At 35.7% G+C, this 25,717-nt stretch overlaps 1 protein-coding gene across 1 annotated transcript in view; it reads left to right on the top strand.

Annotated features, from left to right (window-relative positions):
- ERGIC2 (ERGIC and golgi 2) overlaps positions 1–25,413 on the top strand; it is a 42,063-nt gene extending 16,650 nt beyond the window's left edge. Inside the window, exons 6-14 of the mRNA XM_028113307.2 lie at positions 2,146–2,186; positions 4,963–5,064; positions 5,767–5,862; positions 10,467–10,522; positions 11,821–11,919; positions 22,355–22,452; positions 23,713–23,875; positions 24,946–25,028; positions 25,208–25,413. Of these exons, the coding sequence (XP_027969108.1) occupies positions 2,146–2,186; positions 4,963–5,064; positions 5,767–5,862; positions 10,467–10,522; positions 11,821–11,919; positions 22,355–22,452; positions 23,713–23,875; positions 24,946–25,028; positions 25,208–25,270 (801 nt within the window). The 3' untranslated portion in view covers positions 25,271–25,413. The remainder of the gene's footprint in view (positions 1–2,145; positions 2,187–4,962; positions 5,065–5,766; positions 5,863–10,466; positions 10,523–11,820; positions 11,920–22,354; positions 22,453–23,712; positions 23,876–24,945; positions 25,029–25,207) is intronic.
- The last annotated feature ends 304 nt before the right edge of the window (positions 25,414–25,717 follow it).

Below are 25,717 nucleotides of genomic sequence, written 5' to 3'. Positions count from 1 at the left end.
TTTTTTTTCTTCACATTTGTTAAGTCCCTGGTTTTGTTTATATCTATTTTTCTGGAGAGCTTGTCTCTCTAGCTAGATTTTAAGCTCCCTCAGGAGCTTAAAAAAGCATTAACTTTTTTTTTTCTTCTGTGTTTCACAAAATGTGAAGTGTAGTGCCTTGTTAGCTATTAGGCACTAAGGAATATGTTAGTTATGTAATTGTAACAAGATTATTGATTATTCCATTGTAAATCGTTTCTGCCATCTCTTCCAGTCATTTGTGGAACAGGAACGTTTTATTTAAATTTAACTGTCATATAATTAGAAGTTATGTCTTGACCAGACAGGAATTTAAAAATATTCAATTGTATACTTTTTATTAGTAATTTCTAAAATGTTCAACAATATTTCTGGTAAGTCTCCATTCCTTTGTCCTAATTTATATTAAAATATTAAGTAAGAGTTATTAATGTAAAATTATTTGAGATATTTTTTACTTTTTATGTTTTCAAACTTGCTGTCCTAATATGCACTCTGAGTATTAAAAACTTAACCCTAATAACTTTACTAGTTTCCAAATCATGATCATACAGTATGCTGGAGAGTTACTACTTTGCTGTTTACCATTATATTTCATTCCTATTTCTTTACTTAAATAGAAGAATTTAAAAACTGTGTAAATGTGGGGAATCTGACAGTGCTGGGTTTGTATACTGACTCTTAAGGTCTGTGATGTTGGAAAAAGTTTTGAACCTATTGAGCTTCTTCCTCGTATAAAAAAGGCAAGAATGGTAACAAACTCACAGGTTGTTCTGAAGGCTAAGTGAGATAAATTAAGTCGCAAAGTATCTAGCATGAAGTCGGCTACTCAGTAGTTCCTTTACCCCCATGCCATATACTACACTATGCAGTTTGGGGAAGTCAAAGGAATAATCCTGTCCCTCACTCTCAAAAGTTTTATTTACAAGGTAACTGGGAAGCAGTTACATGCAGCCTCCTCTGTTCACCATGGTGTGTTTTATAGATGTTAGCATTTTCCTTGTGCGTTGTGGTGGAAAAAACGTTGGGACACATGCTGTAGATAAGATCAGCAGGAGGAGTAATCAGAGACAATTTCACTGTCATCAGAAAGATGGGGGCAATTTAACCTGGAGGATATGGTATATAGGATTTAGATATACATGAGGGTCACAATTACAGGAGAGGAAGTTTCCAGGTTGGTATAATTAAATTACCAAAGGCAGAGAGGTAGAACTGTTTGATGAAATGAGGGATTCTTCCACCTTTATTAAAGAACTGGGGATTTTGTAGAGAGAGAATAGTAGGTTAGGACCTGATTATGGAAGTGTAATTAATATTGCTAAATTTAAAAAGTAGAATCGATACGCTTTGTTATGAATTGCCTTTATAAGAATCAAAAGTGGTCTTTGTTATTGTACACTTAAATTGTGGATATTGTCACAAACCATGAAAAGCTTGCATATTTTCCTCTGATTCCACAAGTCTTTTCGTCTGACTGAATTGATGAAGATAGTGCTTAGATAAATTTCTTGAATTACTCCTTATTGATTAGTACATTTGGGAATTACAGTGTCATTGGTTAGCTTGTTTCAAAAATTGTTGATTTTGGGGCGCCTGGCTGGCTTAGTTGGAAGAACATGCGACTCTTGATCTTGGGGTCATGAGTGTGAGCCCCACACGGGCTGTAGAGATTACTTAAATAAATAAAGCTTAAAAAAAAAGTTGATCTCATCTGGTATTTTTCCCGGCAAGAATATGGGCTTTGGATGCTTAGATATTATAGTTGAGCTTTATGATTTTCTTTTTCTTTTTTAAAAACTTTCATGCATGTATCATTTAAATGATCTCAAGTCCTAAAATACCATTTTGTGCATAGACAGATTACCAGCTTGCAGTCATTTCTATAAATGTGGATAACTGTAACAGGAAAATATTTGTGATTAGTAAAATTTCTTTATATTGGTTTTGAGTTAGAATATTATATATTATATTTTTTAGCTTACTTACAGAAGGTTAAATGTAAATATGGATACTTGTTTCTACAAACACTATAAATTTTCTTGCTCAAAGAAAACATTTTAAAATTATGATATAAAAGCCAAGAGAAATTGACTGTGCTAGTGATTATGTTTTCCTTTATTTCAGGCAATATTTGACCTTTCACCACAGCAAAAAGAGTGGCAGAGGTAATAAGTTAACAAAGTATTGTGGTCCATAGGAATCTAGATCATGTTTTCTCTATTTTGTCTTTTGTGAATTATTCATAGATTAACATATTTTTTTGGTCAGTTTTTGGGATGAATTATTAGACTATAGTAATTAATATCATCTTTACAATTTCAAAAACTTTATCAGATCTTAAGAAAGTCATGTATAATCTTTTCTCTAATGCACTTTGAATCATAAATATATCTTAGTTTTCATTTAAAATTGTATTAACTATTTAAAAATTTATAAAGCAATATCTGATCATTTCAAGTTCAGTTTGAATAGAAAGGATATAAATTAAAAGTAAAAGCCTCTTCATCATTTACTGTTAGTGCCACTGACTAGCAGTAATAACCAGAGTTAAATTTCTTGTGTCATCTTCTAGAAATTTTTTGTTCATTTATAATTTTCTGTATATTTGCATATTTGCTTATGTTATTTTTTCCTAATACCAATAGGATCATTCTGTACATTTGTTCTAGAACTTGCTTTTTTCCACTTAGCCTGGTATTTTGGATATCTTCCCATGTCACTACATAGAGTATTCATTTTATGGATAAACTATGGTTGATTAAGTTAGATCCTTATCAGTGGGCATTTAGATTGTTGGCAGGATTCTAATATTTAAAAAAAAGGATTCTAATATTAAAAACAATGCTCAATGAAAATTCTTGAACGTAATTCCTTACGTACTGGTGTGAATGTGTGTGTGTGTGTGTATGGTTTCTAGAAATGGAACTTCTCTTTCAGAGGATATTAACATTTTGGTTAGTTCTTATCACAAAGAAAAATTTGTAACTGTGTGAGGTGATGGTTAACTTACTGTGATAATCATTCTGCATATGTCAAATCATATGTTGTACACTTTAAACTTACACAGTATATGTCTATTGTATCTCAGTAAAACTGGGAAAAGAGACGTTTTGAAAGATGATGCCAAAATATCTTCACTTGTACTCCAAAGCTATATGAGAGTACTTGTTTCTATACAACCTCACCAACAGTGGGTATAACCAGACTTTTTTTATTGTTGCCAATTCTGTGGGTGAAAAATGGTATTACACTTGTTTAATTAGCATTTCTTTATGAATCAGTTGCATATCTTTGTGGATTTTTTTCCCCCGTTTGTATTTCTTTTGAAACTGCTTATTCATGCCATATGCCCATTTTGCTTGGTTGTTGGGTTTTTTTAAAAAATAATTTTAAATAATCCTTTGTATATTAAAGAAAGTAGTCCTTTGTTTTAAGTGGTTCCCCCACCCCTGCTCCCATATACTGCTTTTTTTTCTTTTCGGTTTCCAGGCTATGTCTTGGTGCTTACAAAGACTTTACTTAAGATTATTGCAAAAAAATTTTTTTTTACCCATTATTTTTTTTTTCCTTTCTAGTCCCTAAGTACATTTCAAAGGCCTTTCTCTTTTAATTTCCAGTTTCACCATTTGGGGAGATTTTTAAATTAAGGTTGAAATCAAATGTAGTTAAACAAAAGAACTGAATATTAGGTGTCTCTGGGCTTCTAGAGCTTAGAGTAGAAAGCCATCCAGAGATGAAATACATTTCTTTAATCCAGAAATATTAAAGTGAGAAGCCTCTTTTCATCTGGAATTTTATTCAATGTCTAAGACTAGTAATAAGTGGGAGCAGAGATTATGTTTTTACTATTAAAATAATGGCTGTTTTCCATCATAGGGTTTTTTTTTATATATCTTCATATACGGAATATAAGCTTGGATATTGGTATATTTGAGGCAGAAGTTATACACACACACACACACACACACACACACACACACACACACACACACAGTTTGCTGTCATCAACCTCTTTTTCCACTACCCAGCACTAAAACTGGACTCTGGAAATACAAGACACACAACAAATAGAAACGTATAATTTCTGCTAGCATTAGATCCAAAGATTTTAAGTCTTTAGGTGTGTAAATCTGAAGATGCTGATATTCTTTTTAAAAAGTATAGGTAGAGTATCATATTTTGTTTAGAATGGTCTTGTCATAGAATAATGTTTAGATTTCTTGGAAAAGGAGACACCAGGTGATATTAAATGGCACTATGGCCTATTTTGTAATGAGGATTAAATGCTTTTGGTATGGGTTTATACCCCAGTAACCTCCCACTTAAGTCCACCAAATTGTACTTGTCTTATTCTTTGTATCTATAACACTTTATTCAATACCTGATAAAAAGTAAGAATTTTGTCAGAGCTGCATGCATGCATGAAAGATGAATTTAGATACCCAGGTGAGCAGAAGCTCCTTCTTAGTGACTCTGACTGCACATCCATTATCAGTGCAATCAGACATGCTTATGGACCTCACCTGTTAAACCTTTAGCCACCCTACCTCTTTTTCTTCTTTTAAGGAAATGACCAAAGAAAACTTGGTACTTTATTTTAGAATCAAGACCTATAATAATAAATGTATGGGTTAACTAAGTCAGCTAACCATTGTTAGTTTTAAAAAAGTGTTGGCTTTCGGGGCGCCTGGGTGGCTCAGTCATTAAGTATGTGTCTTCGGCTCAGGTCATGATCCCAGGGTCCTGGGATCAAGCCCCGCATCGGGCTCCCTGCTCCGAGGGAAGCCTGCTTCTCCCTCTTCCACTCCCACTGCTTGTGTTCCCTCTCTTGCTGTCTCTCTCTGTCAAATAAATAAATAAAATCTTAAAAAAAAAAAAAGTGTTGGCTTTCTTGTGTACCTTACTGTATTTCTAACTATTGCTTATTTATGTTGTATTTAGAATGCTGCAGCTGATTCAGAGTAGACTGCAAGAAGAACATTCACTTCAAGATGTGATATTTAAAAGTGCTTTTAAGAGTGCATCAACAGCACTTCCACCAAGGTGAGATGTAATTTTTAAATGTACATCTATTTATTATGAATTTACTATGACATAGTTTTAGTATTGGTTTATTCTCTAATCTCATATTTCTTAGAGAAAATGTAATCATTCTGTATGATGTTTCTTTTTACTCTTAAATTTGTAGCCTGTGATATTGATCAGGATTATCACAAATAATATTATTTTCATTTAATTTCCTCTTATGTGTATATGGTAAATTCCATATAAAATTATGTTAGGTTTTAAGAACAAATTAATTACATTTGTCATTATTGTATAAGGATGTATAAATTTTAGTTAGGAATTTTGTGTTTTTATTTTACTTCTTTTCTCTTTTATAGGTTAGATATATTTAGAAATCCTATAATCACAAAAATGATCATTTAAATTTAAAACTATACAGAGGTTTTACATTTGCTTAAGAAGAAACTGTCATTGTCCTTCCCTCATTCTTACTTCCATCTTCCCTTGACCCCTAAAGTGCCAGAAAGAGATGACAAAATATGTTTTTATTGGACAAATTCCTTCAAACTTTCCACTCTTATTGGCCTTAATCCTGTGGTTAGATATGAAGAACCATGGAATTTTAGACTGGTGTAAATATATTTCTAGCGATGTTTTTTTTCCTCTCTACAAAATTTTCCCACCACAGAATGGCTGTCGAGTGTGCTGTCAGTAATCCTTCCTCTCATGTTGTAACAGGGAAGATGATTCCTCACAGCCTCCAGATGCTTGCAGGATTCATGGTCATCTCTATGTCAATAAAGTAGCAGGGAATTTTCACATAACTGTGGGCAAGTATGTTCTTTTCCCTTACTGAAAATACTTTAGACAAGTTGGCAACTTGGTTTAAAAGTAAATTCTTTGCTAATCAAATAATATGTAATTGCTAAAGGGCTGCTTTAAGTGTTGTGTGTCTATATATTTGATGTTTTGAGATTTGTGTTCAGGGCTTTGATCTCAGGATGGAGAAGACTGTTAAAAACTGCTTCAAAACAAAAGGAAAACAGTTATGTTATAGTTTATAAATAAAGTAAATGAGCTGTAGGTAGATATGAATGAAAACCTACTTGCCAAGTTTTAATAGCCAGGAAGCTCTTACCTAGACATTTCATTAATTTGTTCATGTTGTGGATGGTATTAGGTTTTTTTCTGTTTTTCCTTTTGATAATCATCATCAAAATGTAAACCCTGGCTAATTTGAGACAAGTATTTTGATGTAGTTAGAAATTAGTAGTGCCAGGGTGCCTGGATGGCTCAGTTGGTTGGGCATCTGCCTTCGGCTCAGGTCATGGTCCTGGAGTCCTGCGATTGGGGTCCCGCATCAGGCTCCCTGCTCTGCAGGGAGTCTGCTTCTCCCTCCCTCCCTCCCCCCTCTCGTGGTCTTTCTCTCATTCTCTCTCTCAAATAAATTAAAAAAAAAAAATTAGTAGTGCCTGAGATAAAGTAGGTAAAAGTTAAGAAAAAATGCCAGAACACCTACCTTCATGAGCAGCACCCAGCAGAGAAACTGTCATAGGATAAAAACACTTGGTAAATTTCTGAATAAATAAATACTCTGACCTCTCCCTTTCTCCCTGCTTCCCTTATTCCCTTCCTTTCTTCCATCCATCTAGAGTTGCAGAGCTAAACAATTCTTCATTGTAAAAGACATTTTTTGAGAACTTGGCTATGGCATGTACCATGCCAGATACTAAAGATGAAACGGTGAAAAAAAGAAAAAGGGTGTTTGCCTTTATGGTGCTGACATTCTGTGAGAGAATCCAAACTTTGAACAGTGAATTACACTAATTATTTAATTATAGTTGTATAGGAGAAGTATGGCCAATAAGAAACTATATAATAGGGTACCTGACTTAGCCTGCACATCAGCAGAGGCTTTATTGAGGAAAACCTTTGAACACTAGTGAATGATTAGGAATTTTATATAGAGAGGAGAAAGGGCATCCAGGCTGAGGGAAAGGCCATAAAGGAGGAAAAAGCATTGCTGGAGATTTTTTTTGTTATATATAGAAATAAATAGCTTAAATCTTTTATGCAGAATTATTTCAGTGTTTACAGTAATCAGGTCAAACATTTGTTTTTGTTGTCCCATTCTTCTTAACATTCATGTTTTGTTTTCTTGCTATTGCCAGGATCAATTCTATAGCTTGGAATTTCTTGGTATCATGCAACTATAGATAATAGTTGGCTCAAAGAAATTTAGAAGATTTTATTGCACTTGTGGATACAAACAATATCCCACTTCCAAACTAAAAGAGGGAAACTTCAACTAATACTTCATGAGCCTCTATATTATGGCCTTTATTCCCAGTTTCACTTGTCTCTCCATGTGATAACTCATGCCATGAATGAGAGAGGCCAGATGGAAAAATATTTGGTTTGTATCTTATCCTTATCATCTCTGGGATATCTTGTAAACCCACTCCTAATTTTTGGTATTATGTTTACCATGTTCAGTATTGATCATTTTGAAGATCTCATGTTACCTCTAAGATACAATATCACCCTCAACTGTAATATAAAGAAGAAATAAAAACAAGATTTGTAACAATAATATGTATTTCAATAATCAAATGTTTGAACAGGAGTACCTTAAGGTAATGGAGTAGGCAGACACTTGCCACATACACGTAGAATTAGTAGGTATACATCAACTGCATATGCAGAATGAAACATGTATTGGCCGTTCAAATATCATGAATGGTATTTCTGTTGATTCTGAAATAGGGAACAACTCTTTGTGATACTGCAAACCAAAAAAAGTATAATATTCCCCCCATTTCCTAGGAAATTTAGTATATATTGAAACTACAACAGAGTACTTTGTGTAGCTGAATGGAGTTAAGTTCTAGACTCAGATCATTATTCATAGGTTTTTCACCTACATGAATGCCACTTAGAGTGGAAGTCATGCAAGATGTTGGACAATATTTTTGTGTGTGAGAGCGTCACTGTGTTGCGGGTTGCCTTGCTTCCCTAGCTGCTGTCTGCTAAATGCTGATTGTGACTCCTTCCCGGTGATTGTGACAACCCAAAATGCCTCCTCCCAGCCCTACAGTTTTCAAAACAATCTTTACTGAAAATCACATGGGACAATGTATCATAACACATGAAAAATACATGAAATTGATTTCAGTGTCCAAAAATAAAGTTTTACTGGAACACAGTCATGTGTATTTGTTTACATGTGGCTCCTTGTGTGCTACGATACCAGGATTTGAGCAATTGTGACAGTCACTGTGTATGACTCATCACTTTGTGCTGCTACTTGGGGCGCTACAAATTAGAATAAGTTATAACAGTTACAGCTGGACAGCATTACAAATGCCTTGTGTATTGCTGTACCACAGCATTTGATTTCTTGTATTACTCTGTCAGAAAAGAGAAAGAAATACAGGTTTCCAACGTACTCTTAAGGCACAGTGGAGTGTGGATTATTTTATCAAATTTGACTTCAGAACGTCATGTTTATTATGCAGGGACACTATAGCTGTGCTGAAAGGACATAGGAGATGTAAATATCACCAGACTAAGCACTCATCACAACATTACTAGCTCTCAGGAAAATTAAAAAATTTAAAAGGGAATATCTAAGCCCAGGCAGAATTTCTTTGTAAAAGTAAAAAATGAAACTGAGACTGTAGCCAAAGTAGGTTGACACGTGACTCACTGGTTAGCTGAGGAAGGAAAGCCACTTAGCGGCAGCTTGGTGAGATTGTGTGTGTTTGCACCAACCAAAGAAATCCATCCAGGGAAAATAAATTTTCTTTGGAGAATTAGCTTTTTGGTGAGAAAGTGCTCTGGCAGCTGAGGACAGTGAAAGCAGCGTCCAGTAGTCAGTTAAAAGCCTGGCAGGTGTTAGTTCCCTTAGCTCTTGCTGAGTGAGCAGACGTTACCAATACTGCTTATTGTTTGTTTTTTTTTTTTTTTTTTTGAGGAGTCACTGGTGAGTTTGAAGTGATCAGGTAGCCTGCGTGGAACAACTACAGACAAAAATATTTTTAAAGAAATTGAGAGAACATCAGTATGTTGCTGGTGGTAAATAGGTATGAAGCATTAAAAGGCTTATGTGGATAAATTTTCAAGGCTTGTGAAAATGTAAGGTGTTTGAAGCCTGTGGTTATCCATTAGTATCATCGGCAGTACTTCACAGAAAATATTTGAATCTGTCATGTATTATTGAGCCGATAATGTTGATAGTGAAGTTCATTTGCTCTCATGGACTTAAGCATTGTCATTTCCATGAACTTTTGTCAGAAAGAAAAGCTAAGGATTCTAACTTGCCCTACTGCATGGCAGCTTGACAGCTTAGCAGTGGTCTAGTTCATTTTTGTGACTTTTTTTTGAGGTAAGGGCTGAGATTGAAATTTTTCTGAATAGGAAAACTACTTTCATCTGTTTTTATTGACCACTGAATAGTTTTGGAAGTTTAAGTTTTACGCAGACTGGATCATGTTTCTTAATGAATTTAGCCTGAAGTTATAAGAAGAACAGCGTTAATATGAAACTTAAATTGTGGTAAGGCATTTCAGTGATAAGTAATGTCAAATGAATTTAAGTGGTTTTTCTTGCTTTCCATGCTGGGACAGCCTGACTGTCAAAAGTTAAAACAAGAAGCAAGATCTCCATTCTTATACTTGTATGTATTTTCCAACCTCAAACTATAGTTCCTGAAGTGTTTTATGACCTTGATGCAGGTGCAAAGGAAATTTCCACGTTTCAAAATGTATTTAACTATGCGCTTGAGGAAATTCTGCCTTAAATTGCAAGTGATCAATCTGTGTTATATAACGACACACCAAAAGGAAATACCAAGGGAAGAACCTCATAGAGTTCTATCCAAGTAACGAATATACTCAGTTAAAAGATATGCCCCTGGATTAATATTTTCAAAGATAAAATATGTAAAATTTCATTCTAGATCTTCATAACGGATAAATCTTTGTGACCAATTTTGAAAATAGGGAACACTGACTCTAAACCCTAGTTAAGGAAAATGTTATCTCCCAGCAAAAATACCTGAACTACAAAAAAAGCACTCACTTTTATTACTCTTATATTTTGAATGTCATTAAGTTTGTGAAAATGTTTCTCTCTTCTTAAATAACTAACTTAAATAACTTAAATAAATAAATAATAACATTAACTAAAAATTAATAGCATAATATCTTCAGTTTTGCATCTTGACCCCCAAAGCCTAAAATAACTTCACAGAAACCGTTTGGCAGCCCCCAGTTTATTGCATGGCTGAGATGAGTAGACTTACCTACTTAAATCACAGGACAAGGATGTTTTTATTTTATATTAAGACAGTTATATAACTTAGGAAAGATCCTCTTTCTGGTTTTAATTAGTTATGTTTAAGTATTAGTACTTTAATCTTTTTTTCCTCTTTTCAGGGCCATTCCACATCCCCGAGGTCATGCACATTTGGCAGCACTTGTCAACCATGACTGTAAGCAGTTTCTGAAATTTTTTCCATGAAAATGTCATTGAAAAAAGTGTTGTATGTGGGTTTTTTTGTTTTGAGTGCAGATGTAAGGTAGGGTTTTCAAAGTGGGCTGTTGTCAAAACAGATATCCAAAGGAGAAAATAAATGAATAAATATATTGACTCTAGTCCATTTTCTCTTATCTTTAAACTACCTGTGTTTCTATTTATTCATAGCTCAGAAGTTGGTAGGGTTAGGGAACAGAGCCTTGGTGTGCTTTATATCATTTTGTACACATTTATGCTAATTTTTATGGATGATGAAGAGCATATATTTGAAGTTTATTTTAATATGTAAGTGTACATCGGGACACATGCATGCATATAAAATATACCTGTTAGTTTTGTTTAATCATTGTCATAAAACTTAGTTTTTAAAGTCTCCTTCAGAGGGCGCCTGGGTGGCTCAGTCGGTTAAGCATCTGCCTTCGGCTCAGGTCATGATCCTGGGGTCCTGGGATTGAGCCCCATATTGGGCGCCCTGCTCAGCCTCAGCGGGGAGTCTGCTTCTCCCTCTTCCGCTCCGCCTGCTTGTACTCTCTTGCTCTCTTTCTCAAATAAGTAAAATCTTAAAAAAATATATATAAAGTCTTCTTTAGAGAACAAAAACAAGTAGTAAATTCCGTAAAAAAAATCAGTTTGTCAGGTTTAGCAATGGTTTGCATTAAAAATATATCTGATCGGTTTCATTATTTGGCTACATGGACATCATTCCAGTTCCTTTTTTTTTTTTAAGATTTTTTTTTTTTTTATTTGACAGAGAGAGGGAACACAAGCAGGGGGAGTGGGAGAGGGAGAAGCAGGCTCCCCGCCAAGTAGGGAGCCCGATGCGGGGCTCCATCCCAGGACCCTGGGATCATGATCTGAGCCAAAGGCAGACGCTTAACGACTGAGCCACCCAGGCGCCCCGACATCATTCCAGTTCTAACAGTCCTGTTACTTTATAAAATGATTTGGACAAGGAAAGACTTACTATTATATTTTTGGTTATCAGGATTAGATGTACTATTTTGTAGAAGTTAATTTGTATGTAATTATACAATTTGAGATAGAGCATTTTGTTAGAATGTACTTACTGTTACACATTTATTTCCACATATTATATGCATTTTTCTCAAAATAATTAATTTTAAATACTATAGTACACTTACAGATTTGAGATATTTTCATTTGAGATTAGATAAGAATGTGAACCAATAAGTAACGTGTAGTTTTGAATAATTTAATTACTCTACTTAATTTGTTTTATTTTATTCCTCTTAGCTTACAACTTTTCTCACAGAATAGATCATTTGTCTTTTGGAGAGCTTGTTCCAGGACTTATTAATCCTTTGGATGGAACTGAAAAAATTGCTGTAGATCGTAAGTATTTAATAATTACCGTGGGAATTTGCATGCAGACAATTACCTTTATAACTTTAATACTAACACATTTTTAATAATCCTCTTATGACAAATAGGTAAACCTTTAAGTAGATTGGTTGATAATTTTATGTGGAGATGTATGTAGAGAGAATTTCCTGCTTGTGGATGAAATTTATATGTTAAAAAATGAGCCATAAGAACAAAAGAAATTAGAGTAAAAAGTAAGCAGGGAAAAAAAAAGACATAAAAAAAATAAGTAAGCAGAAAACAATAGAATTTAAAAGCTCTCTAAATAAATGAAAACTAAATATGTTAATAGGGCTTACCTGCTTTTCCATATGCACTAAAGAAAGAATAAGAACTAAAGAAAGTTTCAACATTATAAGAAGAATTGTTTGTATAGGTTTAAAGTTCTAAAATGCATATGTACCGTTTTAGCAACCTCTTTGGGGAATTTTACAAACATCAGAAACCTAGAGTTATTCTAGAATAGCTTAGTTATTAACACAGTCAGAAGTAGTACATTATAGCTAGCATAGATACCTTCTATTACTTTTTAACCTTCCATTCCATTTAAAATTTAGGTTTATCCAAATATGGATGGGTTATTTTCTTAATTTTATAACAAGGACTCTATCTCGTGTTTCTTGAAGGTTTTTGGTTGCCTTTCCTCTACTGAAATAGTCCTACTGTGTGACATGCCCCACCTATATGACCTTTTAAGGACATGTAAAGCTTCCTGTGCTACTAGGAATTCTAGTCTTTGCAAAACTGTAATTAAGGATTTCATTTTTTATTAACTAAAATAGATATATTAATATTCTTTTCAGTATTTTACTCTTTTATCATAGGGTTGTAATCAGATACATCAAAGATTTTTTAAATAATTTTTATTGTTATGTTAATCACCATACATTACATCATTAGTTCTTGATGTAGTGTTCCATGATTCATTGTTTGTTCATAACACCCAGTGCTCCACCCAGAATGTGTCCTCTTTAATACCCATCACCAGGCTAACCCATCCCCCCACCCTCCTCCCCTCTAGAACCCTCAATTTGTTTTTCAGAGTCCATCCTCTCTCATGGTTCGTCTCCCCCTCCGACTTACTCCCCTTCATTCTTACCCTCCTGCTATCTTCTTCTTTTTTTTTTCTTCTTAACATATATTGCATTATTTGTTTCAGAAGTATGGATCCATGATTCATCAGTCTTGTACAATTCACAGTGCTCACCATAGCACATACCCTCCCCAATGTCTATCACCCAGCCACCCAATCCCACCCACCCCCCACCACTCCAGCAACACTCAAGTTTGTTTCCTGAGATTAAGAATTCCTCATATCAGTGAGGTCATATGATACATGTCTTTCTCTGACTGACTTATTTCACTCAGCATAACACCCTCCGTTCCATCCACGTCGTTGCAAATGGCAAGATCTCATTCCTTTTGATGGCCGCATAATATTCCATTGTGTATATATACCACATCTTCTTTATCCATTCATCTGTCGATGGACATCTTGGCTCTTTCCACAGTTTGGCTATTGTAGACATTGCTGCTATAAACATTGGGGTGCACGTACCCCTTCGGATCCCTACATTTGTATCCTTGTGGTAAATACCCAGTAGTGCAATTGCTGGATCATATGGTAGCTCTATTTTCAACTGTTTGAGGAACCTCCATACTGTTTTCCAGAGTGGTTGCACCAGCTTGCATTCCCACCAACAGTGTAGGAGGGTTCCCCTTTTTCCACATCCCCACCAACATCTGTCGTTTCCTGACTTGTTAATTTTAGCCATTCTGACTGGTGTGAGGTGGTATCTCATTGAGGTTTGATTTGGATTTCCCTGATGCCGAGCGATGTTGAGCACTTTTTCATGTGTCTGTTGGCCATTTGGATGTCTTCTTTGGAAAAATGTCTGTTCACGTCTTCTGCCCATTTCTTGATTGGATTATTTGTTCTTTGGGTGTTGAGTTTGATAAGTTCTTTATAGATTTTGGATACTAGCCCTTTATCTGATATGTCATTTGGAAATATCTTCTCCCATTCTGAATCTGTCGGTTGTCTTTTGGTTTTGTGGACTGTTTCTTTTGCTGTGCAAAAGCTTTTTATCTTGATGAAATCCCAATAGTTCATTTTTGCCCTGGCTTCCCTTGCCTTTGGTGATGTTTCTAGGAAGAAGTTGCTGTGGCTGAGGTGGAAGAGGTTGCTGCCTGTGTTCTCCTTTAGGATTTTGATGGACTCCTGTCTCACGTTTAGGTCTTTCAACCATTTGGAGTCTATTTTTGTGTGTGGTGTGAGGAAACGGTCCAGTTTCATTCTTCTGCATGTGGCTGTCCAATTTTCCCAACACCATTTGTTGAAGAGACTGTCTTTTTCCATTGGACATTCTTTCCTGCTTTGTCAAAGATGAGTTGACCGTAGAGTTGAGGGTCCATTTCTGGGCTCTCTATTCTGTTCCATTGATCTATGTGTCTGTTTTTATGCCAGTACCATACTGTCTTGATGATGACATCTTTGTAATAGAGCTGGAAGTCCAGAATTGTGATGCCACCAGCTTTGCTTTTCTTTTTCAACATTCCTCTGGCTATTCGGGGTCTCTTCTGGTTCCATACAAATTTTAGGATTATTTGTTCCATTTCTTTGAAAAAGGTGGATGGTATTTTGATGGGGATTGCATTGAATGTGTAGATTGCTCTAGGTAGCACTGACATCTTCACAATGTTTGTTCTTCTAATCCATGAGCATGGAACGTTTTTCCATTTCTTTGTGACTTCTTCAATTTCTTTCATGAGTATTTCATAGTTTTCTGAGTACAGATCCTTTGCCTCTTTGGTTAGATTTATTCCTAGGTATCTTATGGTTTTGGGCGCAATTGTGAATGGGATCGACTCCTTGATTTGTCTCTCTTCTGTCTTGTTGGTGTATAGGAATGCCACTGATTTCTGTGCATTGATTTTATGTCCTGCTACTTTACTGAATTCCTGTATGTTCTAGCAGTTTTGGGGTGGAGTCTTTTGGGTTTTCCAACTACAGTATCATATCATCTGGAAAGAGTGAGAGTTTGACTTCCTCTTTGCTGATTTGGATGCCTTTGATTTCTTTTTGTTGTCTGATTGCTGTGGCTAGGACTTCTAATACTAAGTTGAATAGCAGTGGTGAGAGTGGACATCCCTGCTGTGTTCCTCACCTTAGGGGAAAAGCTCTCAGCTTTTCCCCATTGAGAATGATATTCGCTATAGGTTTTTCATAGATGGCTTTTATGATATTGAGGTATGTACCCTTTATCCCTATACTCTGAAGAGCTTTGATCAAGAAAGGATGCTGTACTTTGTCAGATGCTTTTTCTGCATCTATTGAGAGGATCATATGATTCTTGTTCTTTCTTTTGTTAATATATTGTATCAAGTTGATTGATTTGCGGATGTTGAACCAGCCTTGCAGCCCAGGGATAAATCCCACTTGGTCATGGTGAATAAGCCTTTTAATGTACTGTTGGATCCTATTGGCTAGTATTTTGGTGAGACTTTTTGCATCCATGTTCATCAAGGATATTGGTCTGTACTTCTCCTTTTTGATGGGGTCTTTGTCTGGTTTTGGGATCAAGGTAATGGTGGCCTCATAAAATGAGTTTGGAAGTTTTCCTTCCATTTCTATTGTTTGGAACAGTTTCAGGAGAATAGGTATTAATTCTTCTTTAAATGTCTGATAGAATTCCCCTGGGAAGCCATCTGGCCCTGGGCTTTTGTTTGTTGGGAGATTTTTGATGACTGCTTCAATTTCCTTAGTGGTTATAGGTCTGTTCAGGTTTTCTATTTCTTCCTGGTTCAATTTTGGTAGTTGACACATCTCTAGGAATGCACCCATTTCTTCCAGGTTATCTAATTTGCTGGCATAGAGTTGCTCATAATAGGTTCTTATAATTGTTTGTATTTCTTTGGTGTTGGTTGTGATCTCTCCTCTTTCATTCATGATTTTGTTGATTTGGGTCATTTTTCTTTTTGATAAGTCTGGCCAGGGGTTTATCAATCTTGTTAATTCTTTCCAAGAACCAGCTCCTAGTTTCGTTGATCTGTTCTGTTCTTTTGGTTTCTATTTCATTGATTTCTGCTCTGATCTTTATTATTTCTCTTCTTCTGCTGGGTTTAGGCTTTATTTGCTGTTCTTTCTCTAGCTCCTTTAGGTGTAGGGTTAGGTTGTGTATTTGAGACCTTTTCTTGTTTCTTGAGAAAGGCTTGTATTGCTATATACTTTCCTCTCAGGACTGCCTTTGCTGTATCTCAAAGATTTTGAACAGTTGTGTTTTCATTTTCATTGGTTTCCATGAATTTTTTTAATTCTTCTTTAATTTCCTGGTTGACCCATCCATTCTTCAGTAGGATGCTCTTTAGCCTCCATGTATTTGAGTTCTTTCCGACTTTCCTCTTGTGATTGAGTTCTAGTTTCAAAGCATTGTGGTCTGAAAATATGCAGGGAATCATCCCAATCTTTTGGTACCGGTTGAGACCTGAGTTGTGTCCTAGGATGTGATCAATTCTGGAGAATGTTCCATGGGCACTAGAGAAGAATGTGCATTCTGTTGCTTTGGGATGGAATGTTCTGAATATGTCTGTAAAGTCCATTTGGTCCAGTGTTTCATTTAAAGTCTTTATTTCCTTGTTGATCTTTTGCTTAGATGATCTGTCCATTTCAGTTAGGGGGGTGTTAAAGTCCCCCACTATTATTGTAGTGTTGTCAATGTGTTTCTTTGCTTTTGTTATTAATTGCCTTATATAATTGGCTGCTCCCACGTTAGGGGTATAGATATTTACAATTGTTAGATCTTCTTGTTGGATAGACCCTTTAAGTAGGATATAGTGTCCTTCTTCATCTCTTATTACAGTCTTTGTTTTAAAATCTAATTTGTCTGATATAAGGATTGCCACCCCAGCTTTCTTTTGACGTCCATTAGCATGGTAAATGGTTTTCCACCCCCTCACTTTCAATCTGGGTGTGTCTTTGGGTCTAAAATGGGTCTCTTGCAGACAGCATATGGATAGGTCTTGTTTTTTAATCCAATCTGATAGCCTGTGTCTTTTGATTGGGGCATTGAGCCCATTTACATTCAGGGTAATTATTGAAAGATATGAATTTAATGCCATTGTATTGCCTGTAAGGTGACTGTTACTGTATATTGTCTGTGTTCCTTTCTGATCTATGCTGCTTTTAGGCTCTCTCTTTGCTTAGAGGACCTCTTTCACTATTTCTTGTAGGGCTGGTTTTGTGTTTGCAAATTCCTTTAGTTTTTGTTTGTCCTGGAAGCTTTTTATCTCTCCTCCTATTTTCAATGATAGCCTAGCTGGATATAGTATTCTTGGCTGCATATTTTTCTCGTTTAGGGCTCTGAAGATATCATGCCAGTCCTTTCTGGCCTGCCAGGTTGTGGATAGGTGTGTTGCCAATTTAATGTTTCTACCATTGTAGGTTACATATCTCTTCTCCCGAGCTGCTTTCAGGATTTTCTCTTTGTCTCTGAGACTCATAAGTTTTACTATTAGATGTCGGGGTGTTGACCTATTTTTATTGATTTGGAGAGGGGTTCTCTGTGCCTCCTGGATTTTGATGCCTGTTTCCTTCCCCACATTAGGGAAGTTCTCTGCTATTATTTGCTCCAATATACCTTCTGCCCCTCTCTCTCTTTCTTCTTCTTCTGGGATCCCAATTATTCTAATGTTGTTTCATCTTATCGTATCGCTTATCTCTCGAATTCTGCCCTCGTGATCCTGTAGTTGTTTATCTCTCTTATTCCCATCGTCTTTATTTTCCATCATTTAGTCTTCTATATCGCTGATTCTTTTTTCTGCGTCATTTATCGTAGCAGTTAGTGCCCCCATTTTTGATTGCACCTCATTAATAGCCTTTTTGATTTCGACTTGGTTAGATTTTAGTTCTTTTATTTCTCCAGAAAGGGTTTCTCTAATAACTTCCACGCTTTTTTCAAGCCTGGCTAGTATCTTTAAAGTCATGATTCTGAACTCTAGGTCTGACATCGTAGTAATGTCAGTATTGAGTTAGGTCCCTGGCAGAGGGTACTACCTCTTGTTCTTTTTGCTGAGGTGATTTTTTTCGTCCTGTCATTTTGTCCAGAGGAGAACAGATGAATGAGAGAACAGAATGCTAACAGGTTAACAACGTCTTCAAAAAATATACTCTATACAAATCAGAAAAGACCTAAAACCAGGGGACAAGAAAGGGAAAGAAAGAAAAGGAAAAAAAAGGAAAAAGAAAAAGATAAAAACAAAAACAGAACAAAAGAAAAAAAAATAGAATATGATCAAATATGATCAGGCTAGTGCATAGATCAGTGCCACACACTAGCTTTTGGGCATATTTTTGTCTGTTAGAAGAAAGTGCCTGCTAAAATTTTAAAGGAAGAAAGACTTATATATGTACAAAATAAGGGTTGATACAATGAAGGGATGGCAGATGACTGTAAAGATGAAAATTATAAAAGATTTTATAAAAGGAATTGATAAGATAAGTTGTTTTTAAAAAGAAAGAAGATTTAAAAAGAAAAAAAAGAAGAGAAGGGAGAGAATGTGATCAGGCAGGAGACTAGAACAAAGCCATACACTAGTGATTTAGGGTATATTTTGATCTGTTAGAAGAAATTGTATCTCAAAATTTTAAAGAGGGAACAACTTATATATATATATGCCAAAAATAAGGGTAACTACTATGAAGGGATAAAAATATGACTAAAAATGAAAAATAAAAAATGTTTTTTTTTTTAAAAAGGGATTGATAAGATGTTGGTTGAAAAAGGGAAAAAGAAAAATTCAAAAAAAAAGTTAAAAAAATTAACTTTGAAAAACTAATGAATTATGGTAAAAAAGCCATGAATTCTATGTGCAGTATTCCCCTAGTGCTGGAGTTCTCCCATTCTCCTTGATGGGTAAACTTGGTCTTGGCTTGCTGGCTGTTCTTGCTGATCTTCTGGGGGAGGGGCCTGTTGCCGAGGTTCCCAAATGTCTTTGCCGGAGGCGGAATTGCCCCGCCCTTGTGAGTCCGGGCTAAGCAAGCTGCTCCGGTTTGCTCTCAGGAGCTTTTGTTTCCTGCAAGCTCTCGGTACAGCTTTGGAGGACCAAGGTGAAAATGGTGGCCTCCCAATCTCCGCCCGGAGGAGCTGAGAACTCGGGGCCCCGCTCCTCAGTGCGCCCCCAGAGAAAAGCAGTCACTCCCATCTCCCCGGTCTCCGGCCGCACTCCGTGCTCACCCGGCCTGTGACCGAGCGTTTCTATCTCTGGCACCTGACCCCGTGTGGAGTCTCCAAACCCAGCAGATCCCTGCGGTGCGCTCCCACGCCGCTCCTCCCCGGGGAGGAAGGAGAGTCTCCCCGGATCTGCCGCTTGTTGGGTCCCTGCTGGAGGAGCAGTAGCCCGACTGGGCCGCGGATCACAGTTTATGGCAACTCCGAGCTGAGAGCCTGCGCCTCGGCTCCGTCTCTGCAGCCGGCTTCCCCGCTCCAATACCTGGGAGCTCTGCCGCACTCAGGCACCCCCGGTCTTTCTGTGACCCCGATGGTCCTGAGACCACACTGTCCCACGAGGGTTCCACCCCCCGCTTAGCCACTGGAGCGACGTCCGTCAGCGGAGCCGACTTCTCAAAGTTCCGATTTTGTGCTCCGCGGCTCTATCACTTGCCAGAAGCAGCCGACGGAGGCCCCCTCGCCCGCCGTCTGTCCTCCCGAATATCGCCTCGGATTCACTTCTCCGCAAGTCCTACCTTCCAGAAAGTGGTCGCTTTTCTGTTCAGAGTGTTATTACTCTTCTTATCTTCGATCTCCTGTTGAGTTCGTAGGTGTTCAGGATGGGTTGATCCCTATTCAGCTGAATTCCTGAGACCAGACGAAATCCAGGTCTCCTACTCCTCCGCCATCTTGCTCCGCCCCCCATCAAAGATGTTTTACTTGGAATACTGAGTTACATTCCTAAGTATTTTATGTTTGTATGGGTCACTTAAGGAAACTTGAGTGTACTAAATTTGGAAATTCTGAGAATCATAAACTTTATTCAGTATATAATCTCATTTTTATGTGTAGTTCATTGTATACAGATATACAGTAGATGTTACTTAGGAGATGATCATTTGAAAACATGTTGGTTAATACTTTTTTTTAAGATGCTAAAATGATTTTAAATTTTTGTACAGAAACAGTTCTAAATATAAACAGATTAATTTTCAAAAGTCTGTTTTTGAGTTTACTTGTTCCTAAGTTCACAAAGACTAAGTTACGTTATAAAATGCCACCAGTGTCAGTAGGTTATTCATAGCTTTAAAGCCGGTGTACTCTTCTCCTTACTACTATATGTTTTATTGGGCTTCTTTTTCCAAAAAGAAAAAAGAAAATCCGCCTTACTAGTCTGTTGTGTCAGGTAACTACTCCCTTCTTGATGCTCCCCAGAAGTTTTGAGGGGTTTACTTAGTACTTAGATCTTGAATGCTGTACCAATTTGGACAGACCCACACCTTTGGAACAATTTGTGGCTTGCAACAAAATTCCATTCAACAGCATCTGCTTCCCCTCCCTACCCCACCCCCCCAGCTTTCCCCAACCTGGCCATTAAATTATCTCACAAATTTATGGCCTTTCCTTGAATTAACATTGACCAAAGGGGCTTCAGTAGTTCTCTGGCCACAGCTTAAATGTTTTCCAGTTTTTCCTTTCATGTGTCTTTGACCCTTTTGGCTATTACTCATTGCACTTCACTCCTCACATGTGGTGAGATTCCCTTTGTCCATCATGATTCCGCCCGAGTGATTATCTCACCTGTGTGTACAGCATAGGTTATTGCGTTGCCACTCTCACTTTCATCTGTTGTTCATTAATATTTAAGACTTAAACACCTTTTTCTCCTAGCACCTTCCAGCTCACTCCTTCTGTTTATGACACAATAGTTAATTTGTAAAATACCTCAAAACTAAGCATAGATAGAACAATTCACCTTACATCAAAGAATGTGACTCAAAAGGATGAAACTGAAGACCATCTACATTTAAAAGCCATCTATTGGTGGTGGACAAAGTTGACACTTTTCTGCCCTAATATTATCTGTGGTAATATTTAGGCTATTCAGTTGAAACTAATAATAGAAGAACTAGTCAAATACTGTTCATGTTTTTGAAAGTTATATTGGTACAGTGGTAGGTGAAATAAGTGGTAAAGTTGAAACAGGTTTTGTTTTATTTTGTTAGAAACTTGTTTAATGTTAGTGTTTGAAGACACCATTACACTTACCCTCTCCCTCCTATCTTGTTTACCCTTCCCTCCCCTATTCTGAATTACACTAAGATAAGAGAGCGAAACTGGATTGATGGAAATAAAAATTCACTAAAGTTGAGCAAAAGAAGATAGACATACAAAAGTACATTCTATGTACTTCCATTTATATAAAATTCTAGAATAGGCAAAACTAATCTGTGATGATAGAAGGTAGATTAGTGGTTAGCCTAGGGTTGGAGATAGAGGGGATTGACTGCAAAGGGGTATGGAGGAACTTTTTGAGGTGGTGAAAATGTTTTATGTTTTGATTGTGGTGGTGATCATGTGGGCGAATACAATTGTCAAAATTTATCAGACCATATATTTAAGGTTGGTGTATTTTATTCCTGTACACAGTTTCCATAGATAGTTATGTGGTGTGAGGTACATCTGTTTTCATGTCAAATGTAATGAGGCCCTATTACTTAGCTAATTCTAACTACAGATATATCTAATTCTAAATTTTCTAGAATATAAACCTAGAAAATTAACATGTTTTGTATTATGTGAACTGTTACCTGTTTAAGGTTAATTAATAATTGGTAATATACTGATATTTATGACTCGTATGAAACCTAAAAATGCCTGAAGACTATAAATAGGATCCTTTGGATTATGTGGTAACCTCAGACCATCAGTGAGTAGGTTTGTTATCTTCCTCCTGTCATATCAATTCTTTGTATATATCCGAAGGCTGGCTAATTCAATTTTGGTTTATTTGTATATCTTAAGATATTAGTAGAAAATGAAAATGTCCTGTGGTGATTATACTATTAAAACTTTATTCTTACTAATTTCTGTACTATAAAGAAATGCTACTTTTATTTTTCACATTTGATAAAAGGATAATAATGTTATAAAGGACATCTAATGACTGGTTCATTTTTTTAACATCTTCTAATAGATGTATATATGTGACATTTTATGCTTATTGAGAGCTTGTTTACCAAGTATGAGTATATTGCTTTCATTGATTCTTTTAAATTTGTTGTTGTTGTGAAACACTAAGTCATAAGTAGCATTTAATTTCAAGTTAAGTGTATTTAATAGAAGGAAGGTGTATTTGGCAGTAGTATTGTTGCTATTGGGTTGATGAAAAAAAACACCACATTTTATTTTTGTTCTAGACAACCAGATGTTCCAATATTTTATTACAGTTGTGCCAACAAAACTACATACATATAAAATTTCAGCAGATACCCATCAGTTTTCTGTGACAGAAAGGGTAAGTTGAATCCAAGTGATAAAATTGTATATATATATATTTTTGGCATTTTATAGTCCTGCTACAGAATAAGGTTAGAGTTGGTACCCTACCCCATTTAAAATGGGTGGAAGTTTTGAAATGCATTAATATTTTAAGCAAATAAAAATGGATGTTAGTATGCTTTAGAGCAAGAAAAGATTTTAAAAATCTAGAATGCCTTCTATGCAGTTTAAACAAAATATTAAACTATGATAGTATTAAAGACTTTATTCTTAATAATTTTGCAATGTTTTCTCTTGTATAATTAGTTCTTATCTGCCAGTGGACTCTCTGATTTCTGTGTTATTTTTTAATTAGTGTACCTACCCTGGGGCATGCATGGTTCTTGTGGCTCAGATAGCAGACTTAGAGGGCGTGCCTTCCTACTAAGTTGGTGCTTTTTACTCATCTAAGAGGACAAACGTTTTGCAGTCTCAGGGTGGAGGGGTCTTATAAGTAAATATTATGAGGAGCAGAGTTTTGGAATTGGACAGTTTAACAAGACTTCTCATATGTTCTGGGGTCATGTTTTCTTATTATTGTTTAAGAATGGTGAATATTCAAATATTAATATCCAGAAGAGTTCCAAGGTTTGCAGACTTGATTTTTGAAGTGTAAACAGGATGGAATGAAATAGAGCATTTTCTTGCTCAATGAACACACTATGGTAGGTTTATGATTTTAGTTGCATTCCTTTCAAGAGAAAACTTCTTTTAAAAACTAAACCAGTAGCTTAAATTTTGATATCTTTCAATTGAGGACATTCTCTTTTCTTCTTGTATTTCATACAGTTTAAATAAAATGAACAACAGAAAGTGAAATTGTTTCTAAATCTGATAATTTAAATGACAAGAAATATAATTATTTTGTAAATTCTTAGTAAAGAATTGTTACAAAAAGTATGTCAAACTACGAACCTGGCTTTTATGGATTTGGTCAGTGAAGATGCCATATAGCATATATATAGCTCTTGAACTCAGTAGAACACTTGTATGTAAAGTGACCTTTTTGAGAAAATAGGAAAGAATGACTCTGCTTTTGATTTCCTTAGAAGCTAATCACACAAAGAATACAGAATAACTTGATGGTCTCTGAAGAGCTTAGTCTAGTAGGACAATTCATAAAGAGATTTGGATATCCTTCTTGTACAGTTGGGCTGTAGGGCTTCATATGGACTGTGCAAGTAACCAGATGATGTGACTCCCATTTTTCTCCTTCTGTCTCTCCCCTTTCTTTTAGGAACGTGTCATTAACCATGCTGCAGGCAGCCATGGAGTCTCTGGGATATTTATGAAATATGATCTCAGTTCTCTTATGGTAACAGTTACTGAGGAGCATATGCCTTTCTGGCAGTTTTTTGTAAGACTCTGTGGTATTGTTGGAGGAATCTTTTCAACAACAGGTTAAGATTCATTCCTTTTTTGTCTAATTTCTAGAAGTGTTATACTGAAATTAAGGTGCTTTTACTTAGAAGAAGCAAGAAATATATACATTCCCATGTTTTGATATTTAAAAAATTTTTTTCTGTAAGATTTAATTCCAAACCTCCAAAATTATATTGATTAAGCATTAAACATAGTTAAGTTTACTGCATTCAGTGATTTCAGGGGGATTCCTTAGTGAGCTAGAAAGATCCTTGAATGAATCCAAGTTCTGCCATTTACATGGTGGTAGCCTTGTAATATAGGACATGTACCTTTTCTGAAATTGTTTTCTCATCTATAAAAATGGGAATAATAATAATATCTAACTTACAAGTGTATTGTAGGATTAGATGAGAAAATGCCTAGAAATAGTAGACACTTGAATGTCAATTTTCTTTTTCATTTAAGGTATTTTTAACGGTACAGTATGTAAAATCACGTCTTTGGGTACTTTGAACCATGTAATATGTGCAACCAGAATTTTCAGTCAATGCTGTTTTTATGATTTGGGGTTTTTGTCCTGAGCTTATGAGATTATCTCAAAGATAATATACGGAATCGTAATCATGAAAATCTGAGCATTAAGTACAATAGATAAAGAAAGGAAACTGTTCCTTCTTTATCCCCAACCCCTATTCAATATTACATTGAGCTGTATAGTTTGTATGCTTTGAATTACATATTTTAAATGAATGAATAGGTTTTCCTATGAAAGACCTTGTCACTATTTAAATTTGTTTAAATTTGGGGTGCTATTATTTATTTTTCAAAATGGTATGAGTGTGAGATGTATAAAGTACCCTTGAAAAGATTGCTTTGTCAAGGTCATGAATTATGTGGCCTTGTGATTTTGAAAAGAAATCCATTTGTTTTAAAATTCAACTGTCTGGTTTTTTTTAACCATGGAAATGAATCAAGCAAACTTTTTTGTTTCCTTTCTTGATCTATTCCATTATAATTAGTGGAGTTTTTATTCTTATGTAACAATTTAGGAAATAATTTCACTAAAAGCATCATTTAATTAAAAACAACTTATTTTTTATTGCAGGCATGTTACATGGAATTGGGAAATTTATAGTTGAAATAATTTACTGTCGTTTCAGACTTGGATCCTACAAACCTGTCAGTTCTGTAAGTGCTACAGTATAAATGGTGTTGACCTCTAACTCATAGTACGTACCATTGTTAAATCTAAACAGAGCTTTTGGTGCTCAGAAAGAAATTGCCCAAAATAAAGCATTGTGTTTAGAGGGAATATATAAGGAATGTTTTCCTTACTAACTAATGCTTTGGTCTTCTCTTCTCCCTAGGTCTCCTTTGAGGATGGCCACACAGACAACCACTTACCTCTTTTAGAGAATAATACACATTAGCACCTCCTGAGTGAAGGAGAAAAACTTTTTGCCTGAGACATAAAATCTTTTTTAATAATAAAATATTGTGCAATATATTCAAAGAAAAGAAAATATGAATGAGAAGTGGGAATCATACCTAGGAAAAAAAAAAAAAAGAAAAACCCAAACCGAAATCCTATATATGTTGTGTCTGTTACACATGTCCTAGAAGAAGTTATGCAGCTAACCAGTGAATAAACCCAACTGGAGTATTGCTTTGAAGATGAACCCTTCTGATATTTTCATAGCAAATGGGCAGTATCAAAATCAGAGCTTGCTTCTTGGTGACAAAGAGCCTGAAGGAAAGAAGTCAAACCACATCTAAAGAAAAAGGGATTGATAAATGCAAATGTTTGCGTCCTTCTGTTTTTAAAAGATATGTCAGAATAAAATATGTAAAACATATGGAAAACTAGTCTAGACTTT

This window comes from Eumetopias jubatus, unplaced genomic scaffold (genome assembly GCF_037043125.1).
Source record: "Eumetopias jubatus isolate StellerSeaLion01/CBP00866 unplaced genomic scaffold, mEumJub1_p1.0 scaffold_8, whole genome shotgun sequence".
NCBI classification, from domain to species: Eukaryota; Metazoa; Chordata; class Mammalia; order Carnivora; family Otariidae; genus Eumetopias; species Eumetopias jubatus.
This window is presented reverse-complemented; position numbering and strand designations above follow the sequence as displayed.